Raw genomic sequence first — 27,351 nt, forward strand, 5'->3', positions numbered from 1 at the left:
TTGCCTTTCTGAATTTAAATAGCAAGAAACATTTGTTCTTTCTGACAGCCCCCCTCCCTGCGGCCTCCCAAAACAGGTTTAGTCTTCCGCCTTTGCCTTCCACGGCTTCCTAGAGAGGGTATGGGTATAAAAGCTCCTCTCTTACCTCCTGTCCAGTGTTTCCTTCTTTGGGCTCCTGACATTGGGATCTAATGGAGAGGGTTTGATTTAAAAACTCAGAATTCATGGCTTTCAAAATAAGTTCTCACCTAAATATCAAAAGTTCCATCTTAATAATATTTACACCAACAACAATAGTGGCTACTGTTCAGTCAATATTTCCCGTTTTCCAGACGTTATGCTGGGTCCCTTCCAATACTGTTTTAATCTTCACAACAACACTACAGTGTAGATATTATTTATGTCCATTGCCAACCCCAGCTGAGTTTCAGGGAGGATGAAGTGACTTGCCTCAAGGTCATAAAGCTTAGTACTAATTGGTGGAGCTATAATTCAGACCCAACCTTATCTGAGTCCCAAGCCATGTAGCCCTCTTCCATCCTCCCAACTGGATCACACACTTTGTTTTTTAAAGGTCATGGGATTTCTTTCTTTTTTTTTCTTTTTAAAGATTTCATTTCTTTGACGGAGAGAGAAACAGAGAGGGGACACAAGCAGGGAGAGTGGCAGAAGGAGAAGCAGGCCTCCTGCTGAGCAGGGAGCCTGATGTGGGCTCGATCCCAGGACCCTGAGATGACCTGAACCAAAGGCAGACACTTAACAACTGAGCCACCTAGGCGCCCCTCATGGGATGTTTTTAATTCTATCTTTTTCTTCACAGTGTAATCCTGTCCCTAGAGGTCAAATTGCATCTGCTACATGGCTACATGAATGTGAAGTGGATCCCAGTTTCCTCTGATGCACAGGTGAGGACTTCTCCCACGCCACCCTTGTCTGGCCTCTATTTCAGTGACTGGTTAGCAAGGTGATTTGGCGATGGTCTTCTAAATCGCTTCGGAGTGATAGCTAACCATTCAAGGTTAGGAATAACTGGAAAATATCAGATGAGTTCCAAAGGACACTTTTTCCTGCCTTTTTACCTGTTAGCGCCCTCTATTTTCCGTAGCTCCTTTCCAGCTCTGCTTTTTGATACTAAAACACATTCTTCAAGAAAAGCTTTCTAGACTTTTTGGTGAATTTTGGATCGTCATTACTTTGTTCCAAGCCTTACATATGTAGACCTCTGTGCAGGTACCAGAGAGAATTGCTTAAGTCTCCTTAAGAGACTGATCCAGTAGGTTCTGAGAAGGTCATCATTCTTCATAGAACAGGAACACAGGAACAGGGCAAACAGCCAGACCCCAGTGCTGAATATCTAAAAGTTGAGGGGTTGCAGAATGGTTAGGCTTGGTTGTGGTTAGTTACGTCTTCCTGGAGATTAATTTGGGGCAGATTCTGGCATAGAGAAATTTTTTTTTTTTTTTTAAGATTTTATTTATTTATTTGAGAGAGAGACAGAGAGAGCACAAGTAGTGGGAGAGATAGAGAGAGAAGCAGACTCCCCACTGAGCAGGGAGCCTGACATGGGGCTTGATCCCAGGACCTATCCCAGGACCTGGAGATCATGACCTGAGCCAATGGTAGACTCCCAACCATCTGAGCCACCTAGGCACCCCAGGCATAGAGAAATCTGTAATGGGGCACCTGGGTAGCTCAGATGGTTAAGCCTCTGCCTTTGGCTCAGGTCATGATCTCAGGGTCTTGGGATCAAGTCCCACTTGATCCTCTGCCTGCTTCTCCCTCTGCCTGCCGCTTCCCCCTACTTGTATACCCTCTCTCTGCCAAATAAATAAAAACTTTAAAAAAGAGACAAATTTATAATGAAGAATATTCTAGTATCTGTGGAATGTTCTTCCTCTCCATGTGTTGTATAGTTGCCTGTTGCTCTAGAAGAATGTCAGACACTTTTTTTTTTATCTCCTTATTACAGAAGGGAGTCAGATTGCATTTTAGATAGTAGGTACATCTTTCCCTGGTCCATGGGAGAGCTGACTGGAGCTGGGGAAGGACAGTGCCCTCCTGGGTGACCCTGCCCCACCATGACAGCCGCCCTTCACTGGAACTAGGCAGGCACTCCAGAGAGGGAGTGCACAGGGGTGATGTTATTGGTCCTTTTCCATGGGACTAGAACCATTAATCCTGTTCTTACATCCTCCAGGCTCCCCTGGCACAACCTGAGTCCCCCACAGCCTCAGCTGGAGATGAGCCCCGGTCTACTCCTGAGTCTGGGGACTCAGACAAGGAGTCAGTTGGCAGCAGTTCTACGAGCAATGAGGGCAGCAAGCGGAAAGAGAAGTCAAAGCGAGGTCGGGAGAAAGACAAGAAGAGAGCAGATTCTGTGGCCAACAAACTGGGCAGCTTCGGCAAAACCTTGGGCAGCAAGCTCAAGAAGAACATGGGAGGCCTGATGCACAGCAAGGGCTCTAAGCCGGGAGGGGTGGGGACGGGGTCAGGGGTTAGCAGCGGCACCGGCACCGAGACACTGGAGAAGAAGAAGAAGAACTCGCTGAAGAGCTGGAAAGGCGGCAAGGAGGAGGCAGTGGGGGATGGGGCCGTGTCTGAGAAGCCCACGTCCGAATCTGTGGGTAATGGAGGGAGCAAGTATAGCCAGGAGGTGATGCAGAGCTTGAGCATTATGAGGATTGCGATGCAAGGGGAGGGGAAGTTTATTTTTGTTGGCACCCTGAAGATGGGTCACCGTCATCAGTACCAGGAGGAGATGATCCAGCGCTACCTTGCTGATGCTGAGGAGAGATTCCTGGCAGAGCAGAAGCAGAAGGAAGTGGAGAGGAAGATCCTGAATGGGGGGTTAGGGAGTGGGCCTCCTCCAGCCAAGAAGCCAGAGCCAGATGGCGGGGAGGAGTTGCTGCCGGCACCCCCAGCAGAATCCAAGCCAGTGGCGTTCTCTGCTGGCTATCCTGGGGGTTTTACGATCCCTCGCCCTGCTGGGGCCGGAGTCCACTGCCAGGAACCCCGGAGGCAGCTGGCAGGAGGTCCTTGTGGGGGGGGCCTACCACCCTATGCCACCTTCCCCAGACAGTGCCCTCCAGGGCGACCCTACCCCCATCAGGACTGCATCCCATCTCTGGAGCCAGGCAGCCACTCCAAGGACGGGCACAGGGGCGCACTGCTACCACCCCCCTTCCGCGTGGCTGATTCCTATAGCAACGGCTACAGAGAGCCCCCTGAGCCAGATGGATGGGCTGGAGGTCCCCGGGGGCTTCCTCCAACCCAGACCAAATGCAAACAACCGAACTGCAGCTTCTACGGACACCCGGAGACAAACAACTTCTGCTCCTGCTGTTACAGGGAAGAACTGCGGAGGAGGGAGCGTGAACCGGGTGGGGAGCTGCTGGTGCACAGGTTCTGAGGGGAGGCCCTGGAGGGCAAGGGGGGCTAAACAAAGAGAGTTAAGCTCAAAGAATTAGCTCATCAAGACCCAGCCCCCATGCGGATGGGGCAAATGCAGTGATGGTGGGAGCCTGGCTGGAAACTTTTGAAGTGTGTGTGCGCTGGAGAGCTGCCAGGCTGGGCAGAGCAGGTCAGGGCTGGAGGTGCCTGGAGGGCCGTGCTTGTCCTTCGTCAGTCCTCCTGGGACTGAGGAGGTACAAGGGGAAAAGGCAATGCTTCTGTCTCATAACTGCTTGGGTACACCCCAAGACCAAGGGAAACGAGGGGAAGATTTAATGTGTGGGGGTGGGGAGGCAGGCAGACGTCCAGGGCAGGAACAGGCAAAGGAGGTTCTCAGTCAATAAAAGAGAAAACAGACCAAAGTTCTTGTAGGTTGGAAAAAAGCACATGACTGTGGAGTTGGGAGTGTGGAGGGAAACTGGGGAATTAGATTTGCTATTGAATTGAATTAAGGTAAAAATTAGGGTTGGATCAATTCTTCCTCCTGAAGGATCTGGAAAGACAAGGCAGTAATGTGTGCTCACGGGTGCTTATTAGGAGGGGGGTTAGTTTACATCCATTTATTGAGATGGGAAAGGGAAGAATTTAAAAGGGGAATCCTTTTCCTCTCAAGTTTTATTTCCTTCTAAACAGCCATCTGTCATCTGTTCTAGTTTGAGAGGAGATTGCTGATTGCCCTGTATCTTTTGCTCATCCTTTTTGAGGGCTGAGCTCAGCTAAGTTAAGATTGTGATTTTTTTTTTTAATAACTTTAATTTTATTAAAAAAAAAAAAAACAAGTTCCCTAAGGGAAGGGAAGAGTGATGAGAAGAACAGCTGTGTGGGCTGAATCTTCTCCAGGTGAGTGGGTGCACAGGGGATCATTTGTAACTACTTAGCAATAACCACACATTGGGTTGTGAGTGCACTCTGGGGCGGGAGCAGGACAGACCTTTGGCCAGACTGTTTCAAACAAAACCAAAAACCTAAATAGAGTACTACCATCATCTGCTGCTGTGTTTCTGTAGGAAGCAACTTATTTTAACTTTTTTTTTTTTAAAGGAGAAGAAACAAAACCCCAGTGAGCAAAAACATTTTAAAAAATGATTTTTTTTTCCTTCTTATTTAAGTGATTCTTTCTCCTTCCTATCTACTTTTGGAGAATGTACTTAACATCCCGGCTTCTTTTGTTAAGCCATAGCTGACCTTAATCTGTGGTTAGTTTATTAAAATAAGACAAAAAATACTTTGTAAGAAGACATATTTTTGATAATAGGATTGATGTTGAAACACAGGGGCAGTTTATAAAAAGGTAGAGAAATATATTTTAGTGAACTGTAACCACAGATCACAGATTACTCCCAATGAGCCGATCTGTCTTTGGGTTTCCCCCTTTCCCTGACTCCGCCCTTTTCCCCAGAGCGTGGGAATGGGCCTATGGACACAGAATGGGGGAGTGCCTTTGCATTTTGCACAAAGCCTAAGTCTGGACAGCCTTCACTCTGGCCAGCACCACTTCTAAGAGCTTTAAACTGGAGGACCTATCCTGGGCCAATTTTCCTTTTTCTTTCTTTCCTTTTTTCCCCCTCTGGGGGGGGAAAATCAACTATGCAATTGTATACACTCCTGGGTAAATAGGAAGAAGGGGAATAAGTGTACTTAAGTGTTCAGAGTGTTAATTGGGGCTGTTTTCCTGTATGTGGGTTTCTCTTTTGAGGTATGTACTCCTAACCCATCTCATGGAATGTCATCCCCAGATTTGCTCTAAACTGGATGTGGGCTGGTTGTGTGTGTGTGTGTGTGTGTGTGTGTGTGTGTGTTGGGGACATTTGTAATTGCCATATGTTGCTTCTGCCCAATCAGGAAAATTGTCATCCCATTTCCCCCTTGGTAACAAATCCTGTCAAGACTATCCTCTTCATTGGAACTGCTCAGAGTTTAGAAAGGTTCCTCTCTCCTCAGCAAACTCGAAAGTCACTCATTTTTCAAATCTGATAGTCTGTTGACTTAATCATTTCCTATGGCTATTAATTCTTGGGCTTTTATTTGAAAATAGAATGGTTTTCAGGAAGCACTGATGTTAAAGGAAATCAGTTCCAAAGGAGGGGGATGTACATATTTCTGGACAGGGCTGGGACTAGTACAAGATGAGCACTTCTCTCAGGTACAGAACTTTAAGGGGTACTGAAATATCAGTGGTTAAGATAAATACTGTTTTAATGCAGTATTTAAAATACAATGCAAAAAAAACCCTGCATGATGAATAAAATATCAAAATCTTAAGAATCAAATGGGATTGAGACTAGGGTCGGGGAAATAAGCTGAACTGAGCAAGTATGGGGTTGACTCCTGTCTTTACAATTTTGATAGCTAGTTCATTGTGGATGTTTTACATTGGTTTTGATGTTCAAAAAATAACTGTGTTAAATGGTATATTGGTTATTGAGTTTTGGGGCACCACTTAAATTTTGTGCCCGAAGTGAGTGCCTTGCTCACCTCACTCTGGGACTAGAACAGCACTGGTGAGACCATCACCTCTGAGCCTCCATCCCCATCCCCTACGTGCACCCAAACAACAGGTGGCCCCAGCTTGCACCTGGCACAGCTCACTGAGCTTTCCCCTCGACGCCTGTCTGCTGCACAGGATTCTGGCCTGGACCAAGAGGAATGGGAACAAACCAGGGGTTTTCCCAGAGAGTAAAACCAGGAAAGTTCTAATTCTCCTTTGGACTGCTGTGTTTGGATTTGATTTGTTACTAGATTCTAGTTAATAGTTTTGTTTTTAAAAACTGAGGACAAATGAACAAAAACAGAAACCATGTGTCATGTTTGTTTTTGTTTTGATTTCTAAACTAACCAATCCCAGTTTATTTGACCTCTTTTCAAATAAAAGAAATTCTGGAGGGTTGTCTAGGGGTGAATATGATAGAATAGGGCTTTATTTAGGCCCTGTAGCTTTTTATTCAGAATGAAATTATTTTTGTTTAATTTGGGAAGGTAACTATATATTGAAGCATAAAAAAAAAAAAAAACTCCATTCTAAGGATGAGGGGCCCTGAGTCAATGGATGTTTTTCTGTAGGGATGAGTAAAGACTGTTTTGCTTTATTCTTTGAGGGGTTGTGTGGGATGGAGGGTGAAGAAATAATGCCTGGGAAATGAAAACAGACTCTGGTTGGTTTGTGGTATTTTGGGAAGATGAGGGGGTGGGAGAGGCAAGCCCATGCAATTACTGTGTTGGGGAGAGGGGAGGAGAGGGGTACATGATGTGCACCCAGAATGAGCAAGAATCCCTTGGTTAAGGAGGGGTATGTGGGTGAAGGGGAAGGCGGATCCTGTAATCCTGGCTGACGGATGGGATCTCTTGGTCTTTAATAAGTGCACTTAGTTCCTTTAATCCAGGGCATTGGGCTACCTACCGAGGTTTTTATTGGAGAGGGGAAATATTTGGGGTTGTTATTTTTTCCCTTTTAAGACAGTGCTGTCCTTCCACCCTACATTCTCCACCCCAGCCCTGATGGAGCAGATATTCTATAGGATAGGTCTCCAGATTCCTACCTTAATCTGTGCTCGTTTTATTGGGAGTTACAAGGTTTAATAAAAACTTTTCCCCCCATACTGGATTCTATCTACAAAATAAAAAGATTATATCAAAACCTTTTTTTTTTTTTTAAAAGATTCAGTCTCTCTGTGGAGTGGGGATGGTGTGGAACTTGGTGCTGTACAAGGCCTAGAGGGAAGCACTCTTTTTGGCTCAGTTTCTTCTCAAGAGAGACTAAAGCTCCCAGACCAATAAAACAAAAGTTAGCAATGCCTTCGTATTTGGGAAGTGATACAGAAGTAGAAGAAATGGAGCTGGTTCCGAATGGTCTCCTTTCTAAAGAGCCACACATCCAGGATTCCAGCCACATTTGTCTTTCCCATGAAGACACTTTTGGAGATAATGGTCTCTGAGTTACTCAGACACCAGTGACTCTAGACTCTGGGTCGTCTTCTTTCTCCAGTCAGTGCCCTAGACACAGATGGGATGACGGCATTGGAAGCCCTTCCCGGCCTGGAATCACCTGCACCCCAGATTTTTCTAATTTCTATTTCCCTCCAGGCCCTTCAACTGCAGATTCAGTGAGTCACACAGGCACTCCTGTCTCTTTCACTTTGTCAATACCCAGCCTGCAAATCTCAGGGTGTTTTGGCCCTGTACTTAAGTAGCTTAACAAAATATGAGTCTTCATGGAGACTTTCTCCATGCCACCGCCCTTCACTGGCTACGTGGGTAAGGGGCGGTAGGAAAGAGGAACGGAAGCTGGCTGACGGTAACCATAGCACGGTAGCGGTAGGGGTGGGGAGGACGATGGCCTCTTTCTGTGCTTATAACTGGATCTATGACTCATCTAGTGAGTCACTCAGCTCCGCCCCCCCCCCCAGCTGCCCCTCCCAGCAGCCTTCACTCTTGGCACAGACCTGCAACCAGACCAGGATCCTGAAAATGGAAAAATCTGATTTAGCCCCATGCTTTTGCATCCTTTCATCCACTTAAAACCTCTGCTGGTGTGGGGGATACGGAGAGGTGGTCCTCCCATTAGCCCTCAGCTGCTTCCCCTTTTCATTCCCCTGCTCATCCAAGTCACCAACTTTTTTCTGGCTTCCAGCTCCCCCCATTCCCCTGATTTCCACCCCCCCCCCATTCCTCTGCTGCTGCTGCTGCTATACCTCAAAATATGAAGAATAAAATGAGGCTCTTGAATGAAGGGTGGTGGGGAGAAGGAAAATGGGGAATGGGATTTTATAATTGTGGAACACAGCTCTTCCTATGGCAAGAGACCTTGGGAAGTATTTCTTCCCTTAAGAGATTGAGGACCATGGGAAGTAGGTGGGGTTGGGGGTGCTTGGGAGCTTTTAGGACTTCTAGAATAAGGCTTCTGGGCCACCTTCCTAGCAGGTATATGCCTCTTTGTTCCAAATTAACTTCCTGTGTCCCAATATCTTCACTATTTCCACAGTAGCAGCCAAGACAGGGAACTTTTACAGCTGAGGCCGGAAGGGTGTGTGTGCTGAGGGGAGAGTTGAGTGTCACTTTGGAAAACTGGGTCCCACCTAAGGTCTGCTGCCTCAGTATAGACTCAAACATCAATAAAACAGCAGCTCGCTAACCCTTATTTTGTATTGCATTTCCTGTCTTTTTCTGCATCTAAATGCAGACTTTAGCCTTCTACCCAGGCGCCATTAACTGCAATTCCTTTATTTCCCTCCTAGGGTCCTCCCCACCCACCTCTGCTTCTCCAGTTGCAGGGAGGGGGTTGCAGGGGAGATCATGGCGGGATGGGGCTGTTGAACTGAGAGAATTTTTAAGCCCTCAGCTTTGCAGGTCCAGAACATGAATCATTAATTTGGAGATCTGATGTCTGGGTTGGAGGGAGGGATCATGTACCTGGAATGGGCTCTGGTTTCCCACGGGGTGTGTGTGTGTGTGTGTGTGTGTGTGTTTTGGAGTAAGATCTCTTCCTTGGGCCTCCCTCTACTCCCAGAACTTGCACATACCCTCCTGTACTTGTCTGTGACCAAGAGATATTTCCATTTCTCTCTCCAGTGTTCTCAGGGCACCCTCCACACGAGGTATGTTTCATGCTCCCTGGAGAACCATATACAACATGCTTTAACTCTTCTCCCTCATTTCTTGGGCCTCCCCAGGCAAAAAATCCCTTGAGTCCCAACTCCCTACTACTTTAACAGGTGTGTCAGGGGAGGCATCGAGGAAGCCTGAACTGCTTTTGCATTCCTCCCACTGTACCACCCACTTCAAGAAGACAAAACAAAACAAAAAAACCCAGCCCAAATTACTCCGGGTTAATACTCGGTATTACCGCTCCCCTCAAATACTTTCCAGTGCTTGTGAACAGAAGGAGCATAGGATCTAGGGTTGGGGAAAGAATCTGGGTTTTTTTCCCCCCAGTTATCCATTTTTCCTCACCTTTTCCAGGCTTCTCCACTTTTCCAAAACTGTGCGTATTCCCCTTTAAGGGGCTGGGCATCTCTCCCGCCCTCTCCAGAGTCGACTGAAGTTTCCGAGGAGCCTCCCTAGCTGGGTTGGACACACCTTTCAAAAGACCCCTAATCGTGCTCTGTGCACCTCAAACGCTCTTTTCCCTGGTGCTGTCCCCTGCCCCTCTCCCTGACTTTCCTCTTCTTAACTACAAGATTCAGCCTCTTCCTAAGGGGTTTGAGCATCTTCAAGGTCTCCCCCCCCCTTCACTGCTCCGTCCCCGGATGGAGCCAGAGAAATGTGGTGGGGGGGTCGGGGCCAGAGTTTCAACATCGCCCCCCAGAAGGTGGAGCCAGACATGGGGGTAAGGAGGGGGAGACTTGGGCTTGGGAGGGAAGGGCACCATGGGCAGGACGGTGTGAATGAGGAGGATATGGAGATAGAAGAGGAGCTAAGAAAGGAGCTAGAAGAGGAGGAGGGTGTGTCCCATATCAACTTTTCTTGATGAAGCTTGGTCTGTCTTTTTCACAGTCTCAAGTTCTTGGTCTCATTATCCATTAACCAGCCCCTCCCTTTACTGTCTGCCAACTGGGTCCTAAGCTCCTCACAACCGCTGATCTCAGTTTCCCCTGAGAGTCTGAGTGTAGGCCTCCAACCGTGGTTGCTGAGGTAATCCCGGATCCCCGGATTGGAGAGGCCTGGGGATTAATCCTACACCCTTCACAGCTCTCTGGACCAAAGTCCGTCCAGAGGACTGGGATGCTGGAGTCCAGGAGTTGTCAGCTTGGCCGTCAGCTGGCCACGGGATGCCTCCCAGGTAATAACTTCCTTTCCAATACTTCCAATCTCCAAAGACTCTTCCAGATTTCATCCTGCTCAAACTTTGCTTCAAACCTCACCAAAGATACCTCTGTATTCCTCTACTTGCTCAAAGTGCTTCTGGCTGAGGCTTGCTCTCTTCTCTGTCAGAGCTGGCTAGGAGTGTGGACCTTGACGGTCCAGACTCTGTTACTCCCTTTCCTCATTTATTTATTCAAGAGTTATTTGAGTTCCCTACTCGGTGCCAGGCACTGCTCTAAGCTCTAGAGTAAAAGAATACAAATGACCTCCTCCTAAGCTTTTGTTCTAGTGGAGTTAGGGGAGGATCTTAATCTTCCTTCTTTACAGCCTTCTGTCTCCGAGGAGTAGGTGTATACCAGTGTAGGTGACACTGGGAATAGTCATAACCTGGCCTCCCCCTTCCCATGTAGGGGAGCAGATCCTAGGATGGGCCCCAGGAGTAAGGAAGGGGCTGGAACCTGAATTGCCTGGAACCCTGATCTGCACCAACTTGAGGGTCACCTTCCAGCCCTGTGGATGGCAACGGAGTCAGGTGAGATGGTTAGGCCAGTGGAAAGGACAGTCAGTGAGAAATGGATTGGTGAGTCTAGGAGGATTTAGATAAGTGAGACAGGGAGACTTATGCTTAAGGGGTTGTCTCTAGGGAGGTTAGGGATTGCCAAGGTAGGATAATGAGCAAGATTTCAGATGTCTTTAGCATCAGTCATGCGCTTCCTCTAGGAGACTCCCCTGAGCAGTGAATATGATTTTGTCCTGGTCAACATTGGACGATTAGAGGCTGGTGAGTGGGGTGATGTGGGGGGTGAGGTGTTGGTGAAGGGGCTTACTGGGCGCTCACCCTTCCTCATCCTTCCTCTATTCTTAGAGGGCAGCAGGGATGGAGTGAGATGGGCTGGAAGACTTCCTTGTAGAGGGACCCTGATCCATGGCTACACTGCTTTCTAATTCTTGGTTTCAGTGAGTGGATTGTCCAGAGTCCAGCTTCTCCGTCCAGGGTCCCCACTTAAATTTATCCCTGAGGAGATTCTCATTCATGGCCGGGACTTCCGGCTGCTCAGAGTTGCTTTTGAGGCTGGAGGACTAGAGCCTCAGGCCTTTCAGGTAAGACTCCTCCTCCCCTTAGAACCTTGGGATCCTTTCCTTGGCATTCCTATTACTCCCCTATCTCCTAGGACCCCCCTCATCCTTCTATCTGCTTCTCTCCTCAAGGAGAGGCTAAAAGGCTAGGATAGAGGATACTGTAATGAGAGTAAGGGGCCTTAATTCTAACCCGGCACTGCCAATTAGCAGGAGTATGACAGCTTCTTCCTTTGAAAAACAGGATGAGATTGTTTCAGAAATTCCTCCCAGAATTGACATTCCATGATTCTGTGGTTCTGGATGTGTTCTCTCTCCTAACCCTAGTCCCCACCACTTGCGGACGCTCCCTTCCTTGGGACGGTATTCTCGGTTCCCTATTGGTGGCAAAGGCAGTTGAGCAACACATGGGACCAATGTCCTCCTCTTCACTTCTTCAGTCTGAGCCAAAAGGCTGGGATGCCCTTTCCTCCACAGGTGACCATGGCCATTGTCCGAGCTAGAGCTCAGAGCAGTCAAGCCCAACAGTATGCAGGGATATCCCTGAGCAAGGCTGGTGAGTGAGGGTGCTTTAGGGTAGGAAAGGGTAAAGAATCGGGAAGAGCAGAGGCTGGCTGAGGACAGTAGAGCTGAGAAGCTCTCTCTGGTTCCTCTTCCTTCTTTTCTGTGCTTCATTCCTGCCCTAGGCCAGAGTTCAGGGTCCAGAAAACCACCTATCCCCCTCTTGGAGACATCAGAAGACTGGGAGACTGAGCGGAAAAAGCAGGGGGCCAAGGGCTGGAGAGTCAGCACTGTCAATGAGAGGTTCGACGTAGCCACCAGGTGATCCCCCAGTCTACCCCCACTGCCACTGCCCTCCTGATCTTCCCACAGTTCTCAGATCCTCTAGAGCTAGGACTGCCCACAAACCCTAGCCTCCGACGAGATCCGGAAAGCTATCCTCCTTACTGCCTAGATCTCTAAACCTGGGGTCCCTTGAAATAATTCCCTCCTGAGCAACTTCCTTGTAATGACAGGTCTGCATTATAACGAGCTCATTGAGCCAAGCGGTGACTGTAACTCTCAATTTCACAGCCTCCCACGTTATTTCTGGGTCCCGAAGCGAACTCTGGACAGTGAGGTCAGGAGAACATTTGGCCACTTCCATCAGGGCCGTGGACCGGTCAGTGTGGGGCCAGGGTGGTGGTTGGGGATTAGATGGTTGTGGGAGGTCAGAGGGGGGTCCTTGTAGAGGGATGTCAGGATGGGTGCGGGATAGGGTGGGGCTAGGAGTTTCTCCCATGGTGATCCTAACCTCCCACCATCTGCAGCGCCTGTCCTGGCATCACCCTGGGGGCAGTGATCTTCTCCGCTGTGGTGGCTTCTATACAGCCAGCGACCCTAACAAAGAGGATATCAGGTGAGGGGAGGTTTGATGAGCAGAAGAATCGTTGGAGGTTTTGGCCACACTTGTTCCTTTACCTTGTGACTTCTTCCTCTCCAGAGCAGTGGAGTCAATGCTCCAGGCTGGGCATTCAGATGTTGTGCTGGTGGACGCTGTGGATGAACTGCCTAGTCTTACAGATATTCAACTTGCCCACTTGAAGCTGAGGGCCCTCTGCCTGCCTGGTGAGATGACCTCTGACCCCTACCCCCACCCCTAGGTCTGCTCACCCTAACCTGGTTTACCCTTTTGCCTGTCACAGTATGAGCAACCCTTCAGGCCAAAGATCCACAGTTTTCTATTCAACTCCCATCTCCCACAGACTCACTGATTTCCTGTCTTCTTATCCCTAGTGTATTTTTTTTTTTTAACAGCTTTATTGAGATACAATTTACATACCATAAAATCTAGCCTTCACCCATCTTAAATGTTCAGTGAATTTTATTACATTTACGTGGTGGTACAACTGTCCCCACAATTTAATTGTAGTAGCCTCATGACCATTTACAGTTACTGTTTATTTCTATCCCCAGTCCTGAGTAACCCTTACCCAACTTATTCTTAAACCTCAGGCTGCAGACCCTGAATCATAAGTTCTGAGTTCTCCGGATCTCTTTGTCCTTCTGACCCCTGTCCTCTCTCTCAGATTCATCTGCAGCTGAGGAGAAATGGCTCTCAGCCTTGGAAGGAACACGATGGCTGGATTATGTCAGGTACACCTGCATTTTCCAGCCACAATTTATTTAATTCAACCTACCCCAATTTTCTGTTAACTTGAATTCCTGAATGGCCTTTCATAAGCTTTTTTGATTTCCCAAGAAAACTCTTATTTGCTGCTCCTTAGAAGAACGGGCAGAATTTTGGAGTCTGCCTCTTTTCCATCCCGTGACCTATCAGTCCGTTCTTCCAGGCTTATCATTCTTCCCTCCCCTTCCTTATCTGCCCCCTCAGGTCTTGTCTTCGAAAGGCCAGTGACATCTCAGTCTTAGTGACAGCCAGGGTTCGCTCTGTAGTACTCCAAGGTGAGTTTCTTGGGTTAACCTATTCCATGCCTTCCTCTTTCCTTTACCCACCCAATGGGAGGAAGATCTTTGAGTCTTCCTTGTCCCCGGCTAGCACTACAGTCCTCCTCTCCTGTCCTTAGGAGCTACCCATGGGCCTTAACTCATCCTTCAGTGCTACCCTGCCTCCCAGTGGCAGTAGTATTACTACTAGCTGTAGTGTTACAATAGCTTGTGGTCCCTCATAGCAGGGTTCTTTGCCTGCTGCTCCTGTCCTTCCATCAGTAGGTGGTGACTGGGTTGGGGTGGGAAGGACAGTGAGGAGGCTGGTTTGAGATTTATGATTCTGCCTCCTACACTGAAGCTGGGTATTGCTATCTAGGTGGAGTCTATGAACTGAATCATTCAAGGCCTTTATTTTCTCTTCACTTCTATTTGCCCTCTCAATCCTCCGTAACCCACACTTTTCTCCTCTGTGTCCCTCTCTTCTTCTTGCCACGTTTCCTTTTCTCATGTTCTTCTGCCCTAGTTTCTTGGCCCCTCCTTCTTTGTCCCTTCTCCCTCTTTGTCACCCAGAGCGCAGTGATCGTGATTTCAATGGCCTCCTCTCTTCACTCGTCCAGCTGCTTTCAGCCCCTGGAGCCCGAACACTGCTTGGCTTCCAATCACTAGTGCAGCGAGAGTGGGTGGCAGCTGGACATCCCTTCCTGACCCGACTTGGAGTAACTGGAGCCAGTGAAGAGGTGAGATCATTTGGGGAGGGTACTGGGGGGAGATTATTACTAAAGGTATAAGGGAATGAGAAAACTATATAGTATAATCCACTGGAAGTGAAATTGGGTTAGAAAGATCCTGAGATTAGGTTGAGCTTGAAGGGAGACCTAGATGAATAAGGCGCCACAACCCCTTAGAACCCTCAATCTAGGTTTCCATTCCCTGACCTTAGTGGCCCTGTTGGCTGTGTCCCTTGTCCCCCATCATTTTGTCATCCTCCCCCTTTAGGTGTCATCCTCCCCCTACAATCCCTTCTAACTTCTCACTTTCCCTCTTCTCAGGCTCCAGTGTTTCTTCTCTTCCTTGATTGTGTCTGGCAGCTCCTCCAGCAGTTTCCAGCTGAGTTTGAATTCTCAGAATTTTTCCTTCTTGCTCTTCACGACAGTGCCAGAGTTCCTGACACTCTCACATTCTTGAGAAATACTCCCTGGGAGCGCGGAAAGCAGAGCGGACAGGTCAGTCAGTGACTTCCATTTTTGAGCTGTCTTTTCTTCTTCTTGAGAAATACCCTCTGTTTAGTCTTGATTTATGGAAAGTGAAATTTGTGGGGCTGGGGGAAGAGGGGAGTTGGTGCTCATTCTCATGACTTGACTTTCACCCCACATCTGATTTCCCAGAGGAAGAGGTGAGCTTTTTACGATTTCTCTCCAGACTTGGGAAAAGGATTACTTTTTGCTTAACCATCCGTTTTCTTGTTTTCTCTGTCCAGTTCAACTCCTATACACAAATCTGTACCCCAGGGTACTCCCAACCCCTTGCTGGGAACTCTCTTAACCCACAACTGTCCGTCTGGGACTGGGATTTACGTTACAGCAGTGAACAGATACTACAATTCCATAATCCTGGCTATGACCCGGAATACTGCCCAGATTCCTGGCTCCCTAGACAGCAGGTGAGGTGTCTACACTTCCTAGGTTCCCTCGACTTTCTCACAGGCTCATCCTACTAGGTAGGGAGAAGTGGAAAGACATGGTGTCTGAGTGCCCCAGGGAAAGCTTCCCTATACTTCTGTGCTGTCAGAGTCCTTGACTGTCCCCAGGAAGGCAGAAATCCTAGAATAGCACAAAGGGGGTCCTTCTTGTCCTCATCTTTTTCTACCTCTGACACACATTTTTTAAAAGAGTCATTTATTTTAAAGAGAGAGCATGTGAATGCCAGTGGGGGTGGGGCTGGGGAGAGGGTAGAGGGAGAGAGAATCTCAAGTAGACTCCCCATTGAGCACCCGCAGAACCCGATGTGGGTCTGGATCTCACAACCCTGAGTTCATGACCTGCGCTGAAATCAAGAGTTGGATGCTTAACTGACTGAGCCACCCGGTAACCCTTTTCTTATACACATTTTATAAGTTTCCCTTAAATTGACTTTAATCAGACCCGAGGCCTAGTTTGAGGCCTAATGAGGAGAGTAGATAAAGAGTTCTCAGGGGGGAGTCTGGTAGGTTGATCACTAATGCAGTGTGAGCAGGCGGCAGCTAGATATTCCTTCCTGACCCAGTTTGGTGAAAGAGGGGTCATCTGGTTTCTAGGTTGCCAGTTGATTTCTCTTTTCCCTTTAGCCAAGCTTCCTGGTTCCTGGACCCCCCAGTTCTGTGTGGCTCTTCTCCAAAGGGGCCCTGACCCCCCTGAATCAGCTCTGTCCTTGGCGGGACAGCCCCTCCCTACTGGGTGTCTCTTCTCGTTGGCTCCCTCGACCAGCTATCTCCTCTGAAAGCCTGGCTGATCAGGAGTGGGGGCTCCCCTCACACTGGGGAGCTTGCCCTTTGCCCCCGGGGTTGCTGCTGCCTGGATATCTGGGACCCCAGATCAGGCTGTGGAGACGCTGCTACCTGAGGGGAAGGCCTGAGGTCCAGGTGAGGAGGGAAGACAGGAATAGGGATTAGGAGTGGGAGAAGGGGCTTGACTGCTAAACCAAATGTTCTGGGAGAAACCAGGTGTGTCCAGGAGCTGGAAAACCAAGAGACTGAGGAGGATTGAGGTTGAAGTACCATTCTTGTTGGTATCAGAGTAGATAGGTTTGGGAGTATGTGTGTATGTATGGGAAAGACTGCTTGTGGTTCAGATCAAGTAGAACCTAGAGCTGAGAGGGGGGTAGTTGGAGGGGGAAAGAGAATTAATTAAAGATGCCAGAGGTGATGTGAACTAGACTTATCACGGGGATCACTTTGTAATATATAAAAAGATCAACTTTTTGTATAAAAATTACATAAAAGTACTATTTTATAAAAGTATAATTTTACAAAATCTTATAAAAGTATGAAGAAATCACTAGGATGTGCACCTGAAACAGGATACTGTATGTCAATTGTAATAGTAATAATAGAAAAAGATGGCAGAAGTAATGGACAGCTCTCATAAAACAGGCAACTAAAGCTATAATAATATTCCTCTCTGCCTCTCGTCACCCCAGAAAGGCCTCTCAGCTCCCACAATCTCTGGCCTCCAGGATGAGCTATCCCATCTTCAGGAACTTTTAAGGAAATGGACACCAAGAGTATCTCCTGAGGATCATTCCAAGAAAAGAGATTCACATACCATTCTCTCCCAATCCCATTGAAATTGCTGTCTTTTTTATGGGCCTGGCAGAGGGTGGTCGGGCGTGAGGGAGGGTTCTTTTTAATTTTCCAATTTTTATTATCTGGTCTTGCTGTCTCAGCTTTTGACACTCCAGCCCTCAACAAGCTCACTGATCAACTTTCCATTGCAGATGGGTGGTGCTAACCTCCCAACTCTTGCCCTGTCCTGTTTTGTTGCTCAAGATGTTTCTTAGGATTTAAGGAATTAAGAAACAAAAGCAATCCTGAATAAGATTACCTTTGTTTTTTTCAAGGCAATTCTATCCCTTTGGATATCCAGCTGTTAAATGTGAGATGAGAGATACTGTTTGTCAGTTCTAAAAAGATGGTCTACACAACTCATTCTCACTTCCTCCTGCTGCTTAATCCCAGTTTGTTTCTTCCCTTTCTTTCCTATGGGTATGTCGTGGGTATGGGAGGCACCCTGTCTCTGACAACTGTATATTTTGTAGTGACATTTCTATTTAAGGAGTTCATTAAAGCACAGTTATTTATGCATGTTGCTGGCATTATCTCTTGTGTCTGAATAAAAGATCCTAGGTAAGAAACTGCTGGGTATAAACCAGGAGAGGATGCGACCCACCACATTATTCTTAAGGAAATACGGGGATAGGCCAGGCAAAGTCCACATGCATCTTCTTAGATCAGCAAAGAGCATACCGTCTGAGACGTTGGTTGCTGGGCCCGGGGTGTTCTGGCGGTTGAAACTGAGGCCTCTGGGCTCTAATATCAACCACCCCTCGGCTTTTATCACACTTCCTCTGAGTCTCAGGTTTCCATCACCCCTCATGCAATAGGACTAGGTGAGCTCGGACATGAACCCAGCTCAGACGTCCAACAATCCTCTCCCCTGGGGAAAAACGAAATGCCTCAAGCCCAGGGTCTGTTGAGGCCGCCGCTTCCTAAAGACTGCGGGACAGAGTGGAGGGCTGCCTCCATGCCCTAAGGTAGCCGAATCCTTGGGATGGGGGAAGGGGAGGTTTCCACAGCACACCCTTCTCCGGGGAACAGAAAGAAGGATCTTTTGCCAACACAGTATTTTTTTTTTTTAAAGATTTTACTTATTTATTTGATAGAGAGAGATCACAAGTAGGCAGAGAAGCAGGCAGAGAGAGAGAGGAGGAAGCAGGCTCCCTCTTGAGCAGAGAGCCCGATGTGGGACTCGATCCCGGGACCCTGAGATCATGACCTGAGCTGTCGAATTTACATTTTTGGGAGAACTGTGGTCCTTTAACGTCTAGCATTGCGTTAAGAGGGTCTGGGCACTTCCAGTCCGCCTTCCTCGCTCTGATCGCCCCCAGCGGCGACTCTAAACAAAACCAACGACAGGAACAGCTGGTCGCACAAATAGCGTAGACCCCGCGGTTCCTAAGATGGCCGCAGTCGCTCTTCCGGCTCCTCCTCCGTTGCGGCCCCGCCCGCCGCTCTCAAGACCGCCTTCGCCCCGGAAGTGGAAGTAGTGACTAAGGTCAGGGGGTGGGATCGCTGCCTGGAGACGGCGGGAGCTCTTTCGCCATGGCGGCCGGGCCGATCTCCGAGCGGAACCAGGGTGATTGGAGGGGACCAGCCGGGAATGGGCCCAGGGAATCTGGGAGGCCTCGACTAGGGCCAGCAGTGTTTCCGCCGGGGTTGGGAGATCGGATCCCCCCGGAGGGCGGGAGACCGGCCCCCGTGCCTGCTGGGGGCGGGGAGCCGGGTGCCGACTGAGGCCTGTAGGTGTGATGCTCTATCCAATCCTCTCTGCCTTCTCTTTAAAAAAAAAAAAAAAAAAAAAAAAAAACCGAGCAAACGAAAACCAGAAACAAAGCAATTCACAGAGAATTTGCTGCAGAACCTTCAGTTGGACTTAAGGTTCTCTAGTTCTCGAATGAGGGAGGTGTAAGGGCTTAATCTTGCTTTTTTGCTTTTTTGCTTTTTACACCCCATGTGCACTCGCAGTTCCCCCTCCTGTCACCTCTTTTTTCCTGTCATTATCTCATCCCTCCCCTAATCTGCTCCTATCTTCTAGATGCCACTGTCTATGTCGGGGGCCTGGACGAGAAGGTTAGCGAACCGCTGCTGTGGGAGCTATTTCTCCAGGCAGGGCCGGTAGTCAACACCCACATGCCAAAAGATAGAGTCACAGGTCAGCACCAAGGTGAGTACATGACAAGAGGAATGTTTACCTGTTGCCAGACAGACTGCCCCTGGAGGGGTCCAGCAGTTTTCATATCTGTTTTGGAATAAATCACCTGCAGATTCTTTCCTTTAAGGGTAGCTCACAGTTTGCTTCCGGGACCATTTCCAGTTGAAGTGAGGTTGTTATTTCATGTTCTTTGTGCTTTGGGAGGTGAATGAGTTATACCCCATTTTAAATCACTTCACTTAAGTTGTTAATCTCCACCCTTCTACTTCCCAGGGTATGGCTTTGTGGAATTCTTGAGTGAGGAAGATGCTGACTATGCCATTAAGATCATGAACATGATCAAACTCTATGGGAAACCAATACGGGTGAACAAGGCATCAGCTCACAACAAGAACCTGGACGTGGGAGCCAACATTTTCATTGGCAATCTGGACCCGGAGATTGATGAGAAGCTGCTTTATGATACTTTCAGCGCTTTTGGGGTCATCTTACAAACCCCGAAGATTATGCGGGACCCTGACACAGGCAACTCCAAAGGTTATGCCTTTATTAATTTTGCCTCATTTGATGCTTCGGATGCAGCTATTGAGGCTATGAATGGGCAGTATCTCTGTAACCGCCCTATCACTGTGTCCTATGCCTTCAAGAAGGACTCCAAGGGTGAGCGCCATGGCTCAGCAGCTGAACGACTTCTGGCAGCCCAGAACCCACTCTCCCAGGCTGACCGTCCTCATCAGCTGTTTGCAGATGCACCCCCTCCGCCCTCAGCCCCCAATCCTGTGGTATCATCATTGGGGTCTGGGCTTCCTCCTCCAGGTAAAGCTTTTACTCAGAATATTTTTGTCTTGGGTTTGGGGTGTGGTGAGGGTGGGGCAAAAGGAAGGAAAAAGAACAGATAAAGGGGGATGTGGGGTCAGTAGGTGATGAGAAAAGGAGTGAGGGGTGACAGTTGTGGTGGGGAAGAAAGTTGTTCAGAGTTGTCTAGTATTGCTTCTGACTTTTGAGGGCAGGGAGGAAGGGAAAAGAGCTTATCCTGCCTAAAGAGGCTGCATTGAACAGGCTCTCTGAAGACATTCTCTCCTTACTTTCATTAACTTTTCTTCCATTTCCTCTGTAGGCATGCCTCCTCCTGGGTCCTTCCCACCCCCAGTGCCGCCTCCTGGAGCCCTTCCACCTGGGATACCCCCAGCCATGCCCCCGCCACCTATGCCTCCTGGGGCTGGAGGGCATGGCCCACCATCAGCAGGAACCCCAGGGGCTGGACATCCTGGACATGGGCACTCACATCCTCACCCATTCCCACCGGGTGGGATGCCCCATCCAGGTGGGTGTTCTTTGCTGGGGAAGGGAGGGAGGAGCCTGGTGGAGGAGCTCTCTTGCTACGTATGGTGCTGCCCTTGTTGCCCAGCAATAATAGTAATAGATAGTTTCAGAGCTCTACTTTTCTTCAGACGTTACTTTATAAAAACATACAAAATACTGCTCTCTGTTTACTTTAACAGCTACCACTCTGTCTCCATTTCTTATTTAAATTTATCCAGAGTGTATAACTACTTGCTTTTTTCCCCCTTTAACTTTTACTAATTTTTCTCCTGTGACTTCTACCCCAAAGCAGTAACCTGATTGCCAGATCTAGGGGGTGCTTCCATTCTTATCTGGTTTGCCCTTTGGTGTACCTGAAACTGGGCATGTCATCCTTTTTGAAAATCTTGTTCCTTGGTTTTTCTGGAGTCTTCATCTATGTCTGATTCCTTAATCTTAATAGGCTTTTCTCTCTCTCCATGTAGTTAGGTTTTTTGTATTTAGTTCTCTTTTCCACATAGTGCCGTTACTTGTACACCGATGCCTCCAAGATACGTATCCCTGGTCCGTGACCTTAAGTCAACTACTGCCTGACAGCTCCACTGTTCTATCCTGCCCTTCAAACCTATTCTACCTCTAGTATTCTTTGTTTTCAGATGCTTAATTCAGAAATCTGGGAACTTTTTTTTTTTTTTTTAAAGATTTTATTTATTTATTTGCCAGAGAGAGAGAGAGAGAGAGAGAGAGCAGCAGAGGCAGAGGGAGAAGCAGGCTCCCCGCTGAGCAAGGAGCCCGATGTGGGACTCGATCCCAGGATGCTGGGATCATGACCTAAGCTGAAGGCAGCTGCTTAACCAACTGAGCCACCCAGGCGTCCCAGAAATCTGGGAACTACTTTTAACTACTTCCTATCACCCCACTGTAGATACCAAGTCTTACTAATATTTCTGGCATTGGCTCCCACTGCCAGTGCCCTCGTTCAGGCCCCTTCATACTCATTATTTCACACCGAATTTATTACAGTAATTTTCTAATATTTTGCCTCCCGTTTCTCTTATCTTTGATCCACTTGCACAGTTATTTTTCTAAAACACAGACATTTACACACCCTTGCTCAAGATTCTTCTGTTGCTCCCTTGGACCTGCAGAGTAAAACCCACACTTGTCACCATAGCATTCTAGGTTTTTCGTGATCAGTGCCTGCCAGTTACTCCCCTGACTACATGCTGCTCTCCATTCCTGGGTTACTGGTTTTCCCTGAACATAACTAGCTGTTTGATGCCCCTGTGAATTACACATGCTAACGTTTCCTGCCTGGGTTATTCTAGTCCACTCTTGTCCACTTGAAAAATTCTTACTCGTTCTTTAGAATTAGATCTTGGCTTGGACAGGATCACTGCTACCTTCCCAAATCCTGTCAGTGGAATAATCATTCCACTTGTTACAGACTTCTGTAGCACTATTAGAGCGTCTTAAATTGTGGAAGGAACAAGTGGAGTGGGTGACCGTTGATTGGGAGTAGTTGACTTATTTGTACCCTTGGAATGGGGTTGAGGATAAAGGCACTTCATAGCAGCCTTCTCTTCGAGACGTCCTGATGTGACTTACTTCTCAATTTTGTTCTTTTCCTTTCTCCATTTTCTGTGCTCTCTGTATTCCTTTTGTCTCCTTGCTCTTTGTGTCTGTTTTGTTCTCACAGGGATGTCTCAGATGCAGCTGGCCCACCATGGCCCTCATGGCTTAGGACACCCCCATGCTGGGCCTCCAGGCTCTGGGGGTCAGCCACCACCGCGACCACCACCTGGAATGCCTCATCCTGGACCTCCTCCAATGGGCATGCCCCCTCGAGGGCCTCCGTTTGGATCTCCCATGGGTGAGTAGGCTCTAGCCACCTCCGTCATCCTTGAGTGTCAGAGTCCTACAACTCCCTTGTCACAGCCCTGTCCCCTCCCTTTTCTTTTATTTGCATTTCTGCTCATGGTCTCCCTGTTAGTGTTCTCTGTGTGTTCACCCCACATCAACACTTCCTATTTCTTGCCTTGACTGACTTTTCTTTTCCTTTGTGCAGGTCACCCAGGTCCTATGCCTCCGCATGGGATGCGTGGACCTCCTCCGCTGATGCCTCCTCATGGATACACTGGGCCTCCACGACCCCCCCCCTATGGCTACCAGCGGGGGCCCCTCCCTCCACCCCGGCCCACCCCCCGTCCTCCAGTTCCCCCTCGTGGCCCACTTCGAGGCCCTCTTCCGCAATAATTTTTCATTGTCTTGCCTCCTGTTCTATCTTCCCAATATCTTCTCAATTCCTTGGACCAATCAGAGTTGCTGTAGCTCCGTAGGGCTAAGGCATTAATCCCTCTCAGGCCTTTTTTTTTTCCTTGGGTGTAATTTTTTTTTTTTTTAAACAGGAGGTTTTTTGTTTTTTTTTTTTCTATGTTGGTCCTAAGTGTTTTGCAAATGCACAGAGAAAATAAAACTAAATTCCTTGTTTATGCTTCATGCTGTTTTCCTTGGCAGAGTAACTTTCTCTCTTTTCTCTAGGAAGTATGTTGGGAGAAGAATGGTAAGGTAGGAGTGAGGGTGCTTATCACATTTTTAAAAGGCTCTGTTTAGTTTGTAAGCTGAGACCCAGAAGCCATGACACACACAGGTTATTGTGACCATGACGCGAGGACAGAAGTGAAGTTCCTGGGGATAGTGCTGGCAAAAATACGAGGTAATGTGCGCAAAGCCACCCATCCCAGCACTGTATGTAATGACATTACGCTGAAAGCAACTTTTCTATCCATTGGTAGTAAGGACCTTGTTGAATAAACTGGTAAATCTGTGTAGCAGCAGCAGAGAGGAGTGAGGAAAGGCTACGTGGTGATTTGGAAAGCTCTCTAGCATACATCAGGTGAAGAAAGTACCAGAACAAAAAGTGTAGTATGCCACCACATCTAAGAGGTGGTATGTGATCATCTATACATTTATTTATATTTTATTTTTTAGAAGACTTTATTTATTTATTTGAGAGAGCGAGTGAGAGAGAGAACACAAGCAGGGGGAGCAGCAGAGGGAGAGGGAGAAGCAGGCTCCCTGCTGAGCAGGGAGCCAGATGCGGGGCTGGACCCCAGGACCCTGGGACTGCGACCCGAGTTTAAGGCAGGTGCTTAACCAACTGAGCCACCCGGGAGCCCCCCTTTGTTTGTATTTTAAAAACAGACAAAAATGAATGGAAATTGATCCCACAGCAGGGGTGGAGGAGAGGGGAATGATATGGAAGGAAGCCAGATTTTTTTGAGCATACTGTGTTAAACTCGGTTTCCTTTGACGCCATATATATAAGTGTCTTACATAATTGCAAAACCGTTGAAATTGGGACTGTAGGGACTCAGTAAACCTTTACTTTCTTACGTTGTCTACCTTTAGACATCAGGAATAAGGTATTCGGGTTTATCCCTGTTTTTTTTTCTCCCCAGTCCTTCCAGACCTGACTTTCATCCCATTTAAATCTGTGTTCAAAGACTTTCAGTAATTAGACCAAATCCAAAGGCCTTCTTTCTGTTCTTTGCTGCATTTAATCCCCTGATATTGCACCCTTCCTAAAGCTCTTTTTCTGGTTTATGTGATCATGAACTTTCCTGAAGTCTAGGTAGAAAAAGGTGAGCTTGGCCCTCATTCTCTTGCAGTTTTTGTTCACGTGACTTGATGGCGACACAACCTCCGCTGGTGGCTGCTAAGTAATGCACAGACAAGCAAGGCAGTTCTGTTCTGCTCTTTACCAAGGGAGTAGGCTGACACATAAGAGATTGTTATGAAACAAAATATTATGAGAGCATGAGAAAGGGTATCTAACTGAGCATGAAAGTCCAAGAAAATTCCTGGGAAAAAAGTGATACATTTGCATGTAATCTTCAAGGAAGGGCAGAAGTTTCCCAGGTGAAGAAAGGAAAGCTCATTCCAGATAGATGGATGGAATATTCCTGAGTGGAAGCAGAGATTGCTGAATGGCACAACAGAAAATGCACTGGATTTAGTGTTGGAACTAGCGGGGGTGGGGCAGGAGGGGCTCCCACGGATCTGTGCTTCTCTGTCCTTTCTCACATGGCAGAGAACCATTTGAAACCGCACTGACAGAGAAGGCAGCTTCAGGCCAGAAGCTATTAATGGCTCAGGGATTCTTGCCGTCCAGGCCCTGTTGAGCAGCCTAACATGCTGAGGGAATTCCCATGTGAGCACCCCCGTCATGCACACAGGTTGCAGGAAGTTGCTCTCCATGAGTGGAAGCCACAGTGGGGATTTAAGCAAGGGAGGGACAGATTTGCATTTTAGAAACAAGGTAGTTTGAGGGAGATGACTGGTGGCAAGGTGCCAAGCTGGGCATTTGGCAATAATTCGGGTGGAGAGACGAAGTCCTAAACGAGGGCTGTGAAAGGAGCCGGGATGCAGAGGAAGGGATACACCCGGGAGGTATTTTATTAAAAGGCAAAGTAGCAGGATGAGGTGTTCGAATGGGTATTGTGAAATGACGGAGAGCAGAATCAGGATGAGGGTATGCAGCAGGAAGAATTTTGGGGAGCGAGATGGAAATGGTAAGTTCAGTTTCAGGTATGTTGACTTTGAGGTGAATGGACATAGGCAAGTGGGGTCATCTAGTGGACATCTGTCAAAAGCTTGAGGAAGTTCCGGCATGATTATTTCACACCATGGATGACTAAGAATGCCAGGCTTCTAAATCCCAGTGGGATAAATTGACCTCTCCATTTTAAACAGAGCTCTGCTACACAATTGCTTTGCAGTGGCCAGAAGCTGAGGACCTGGCTGCGCTGGGAACCCGGCACAGCTAGCAGCTGGCTCCTGGCCCCAGGCTCCCCAGGCTGGCACTCCAGCAGCCCCAGGTTGTGGGAGGCTTTGTCTCAGCCTCTGTGTCCTTTCTGCCTCCACGGCATCAGACTGATCATCCATGAGGACGTCAATGATGGTTACCCTCGTGCTGATGATTACCTGCTTGTTTTTTCATATAAGCTCCTGTGTGGCATTTTCAGCTGTTACCTGATAGATGGCATGTGGATGAATTCACCACCCTCACAGAGTGAATTCGTGCCTTTGCTGAATACCCTGCTTCCCTCTTTGGAATCACTGTTTCCTCAGGCACTCACTCTTAGAACCTCTGCACTTTCATTCAGTCAGTGCTAATTTTGGAGTGCCTCCTCCAGTCATTGAGTTTAACTACCCACTCCCCTACCATTACAGATGCCAGTGCTCAGCGGTTCTCTGTGCAGAACCAGTGTTGTTCCTACATTTCCTTACTTCACTCCACACATCTGTTTGTTACTCACCAAACCAGGGTTTTTCAACAATTTTTTTATTGCCCCCCCCAACCACTCCCACCAGGAGACATCATTTTCAAATTGGTCTCCACCCCCCTGCATGAAATTTTTTTAATTCATTTTTTTAAAAGATTTTATTTATTTATTTGACAGAGAGAGATCACAAGTAGGCAGAGAGGCAGGCAGAGAGAGAGAGAGGAGGAAGCAGGCTCTCTGCCAAGCAGAGAGGCTGATGCGGGACTTGATCCCAGGACCCTGAGATCATGACCTGAGCTGAAGGCAGCGACTCAACTCACTGAGCCACCCAGGCACCCCTGCATGAAATTTTAATACACAGATAAGCTGTGTATCTGTTTATGTACTAGGGCCCTTTTCAGGGGAACACAAACCATTGTTACATCTAAGATTTCTGCTGCGCAAACCAGTTTTTGACCCCTTGGGGTCAACTGAGAATGCATGCATGCTCTAGACCATGGGTCCTTAATATTTTGTGGGCCACAGACAGTCCTTTGAGAATATAACAAAAACTATGGACCCTACCCAAGAAAAATACACATTTTCATATATATCCAATACCCTGAAGCAAAAATTCCATAAAATTCATGGATCCCAATCTAAGTATCCCTGTATGACACTGAACACTTAAGGAATCTCATTCTATTAATCTGTCTCCCGAGAATATTGAAAGGTACCTGGCCTATACAATAATAATCGTAAAAATAATAACAGCTAATATTTACTGAACTTTTACTAATACGTCAGGTATTGTCCTAAGTGTTTTATCTGCATTATCTCCATTTATTCTCATAACAATCCCCTGAGTTAGGTTTTGTTATTACCCCCATTTGAAGATCAGGGAACTAACTGATATTAAGTTACTTGAGCACGGTCACATGCTAAGAAGTGAGAAATGCAGTAATTGAACCAAGATCTGCCCCAGCCCTAGAGCCACTTTCGTAGTCATATATTATGTTTACTGACTACTTGCTGAATGAATGAATCTTTTCCTTTGGTACTTATCAGGGTTTTTTTTGTTTTGTTTTGTTTTGTTTAAGACTATTTATTTATTTATTCATGAGAGAGAGAAAGAGAGAGAGTGGCAGAGGGAGAGGGAGAAGCAGGCTCCCCACGAAGCAGGGAGCCTCATGCGGGGCTCCATCCCAAGACCCTGGGATCCTGACCTGAGTCGAAGGTAGACGCTTAACCAACTGAGCCACCCAGGCACCCACTTATACTCTTCTTATAAGACATTCCCTTTTAACCGGTTTATAAATTCCTAAAGGATCGGAGCTCTTTTTGTGCTTTTAGCATCTGTCCTGGAACTTTCTGGTATCTTGGAGGTGCCATCATTGACCCTGTTTTGTCCCTCTACTCTCCCCATCCTGACAATCTCATGTACTTACAGTGTGGTGGGGAGAAGGCTGACGGAATGCAGGGGGGTTGCTAATGTGAAGGAGCCAGTTTGTAGGTAAGTGGGCAAAGAAACCATACCAGGAAGCTTTATATAAGGCAGTGGT

General features: G+C 47.6%; 3 protein-coding genes across 3 annotated transcripts in view; all 3 read left to right on the forward strand.

The window, feature by feature from the left end:
• Positions 1-6,250, forward strand: part of OTUD7B (OTU deubiquitinase 7B) — a 57,657-nt gene extending 51,407 nt beyond the window's left edge. The window contains exons 11-12 of the mRNA XM_045083139.1: positions 821-905; positions 2,198-6,250. Coding sequence (XP_044939074.1) covers positions 821-905; positions 2,198-3,409 — 1,297 coding nt within the window. The 3' untranslated portion in view covers positions 3,410-6,250. The remainder of the gene's footprint in view (positions 1-820; positions 906-2,197) is intronic.
• A 152-nt stretch (positions 6,251-6,402) lies between these two features.
• Positions 6,403-17,593, forward strand: MTMR11 (myotubularin related protein 11). Its single transcript, XM_004776823.3, is given in 18 exon segments — positions 6,403-9,772; positions 10,135-10,225; positions 10,659-10,780; positions 10,969-11,029; positions 11,207-11,349; positions 11,803-11,881; positions 12,012-12,147; positions 12,400-12,487; positions 12,636-12,724; positions 12,809-12,933; positions 13,395-13,461; positions 13,700-13,770; positions 14,326-14,492; positions 14,805-14,978; positions 15,233-15,415; positions 16,079-16,372; positions 16,930-17,061; positions 17,063-17,593. Coding segments are annotated over 18 exon segments (2,148 nt in total). The 5' UTR covers positions 6,403-9,706; the 3' UTR covers positions 17,123-17,593.
• A 950-nt stretch (positions 17,594-18,543) lies between these two features.
• On the forward strand, positions 18,544-23,012 carry SF3B4 (splicing factor 3b subunit 4). The gene is made up of 6 exons (XM_045083140.1): positions 18,544-18,644; positions 19,104-19,232; positions 19,494-20,036; positions 20,338-20,544; positions 22,222-22,395; positions 22,591-23,012. Exons 1-6 carry the CDS (start codon positions 18,611-18,613, stop codon positions 22,776-22,778), a joined length of 1,275 nt encoding a protein of 424 aa, XP_044939075.1. The 5' UTR covers positions 18,544-18,610; the 3' UTR covers positions 22,779-23,012.
• The last annotated feature ends 4,339 nt before the right edge of the window (positions 23,013-27,351 follow it).

The sequence above is a fragment of the Mustela putorius genome, unplaced genomic scaffold, assembly GCF_011764305.1.
Source record: "Mustela putorius furo isolate JIRA1106 unplaced genomic scaffold, ASM1176430v1.1 tig00000695_pilon_pilon_pilon, whole genome shotgun sequence".
NCBI classification, from domain to species: domain Eukaryota; kingdom Metazoa; phylum Chordata; class Mammalia; order Carnivora; family Mustelidae; genus Mustela; species Mustela putorius.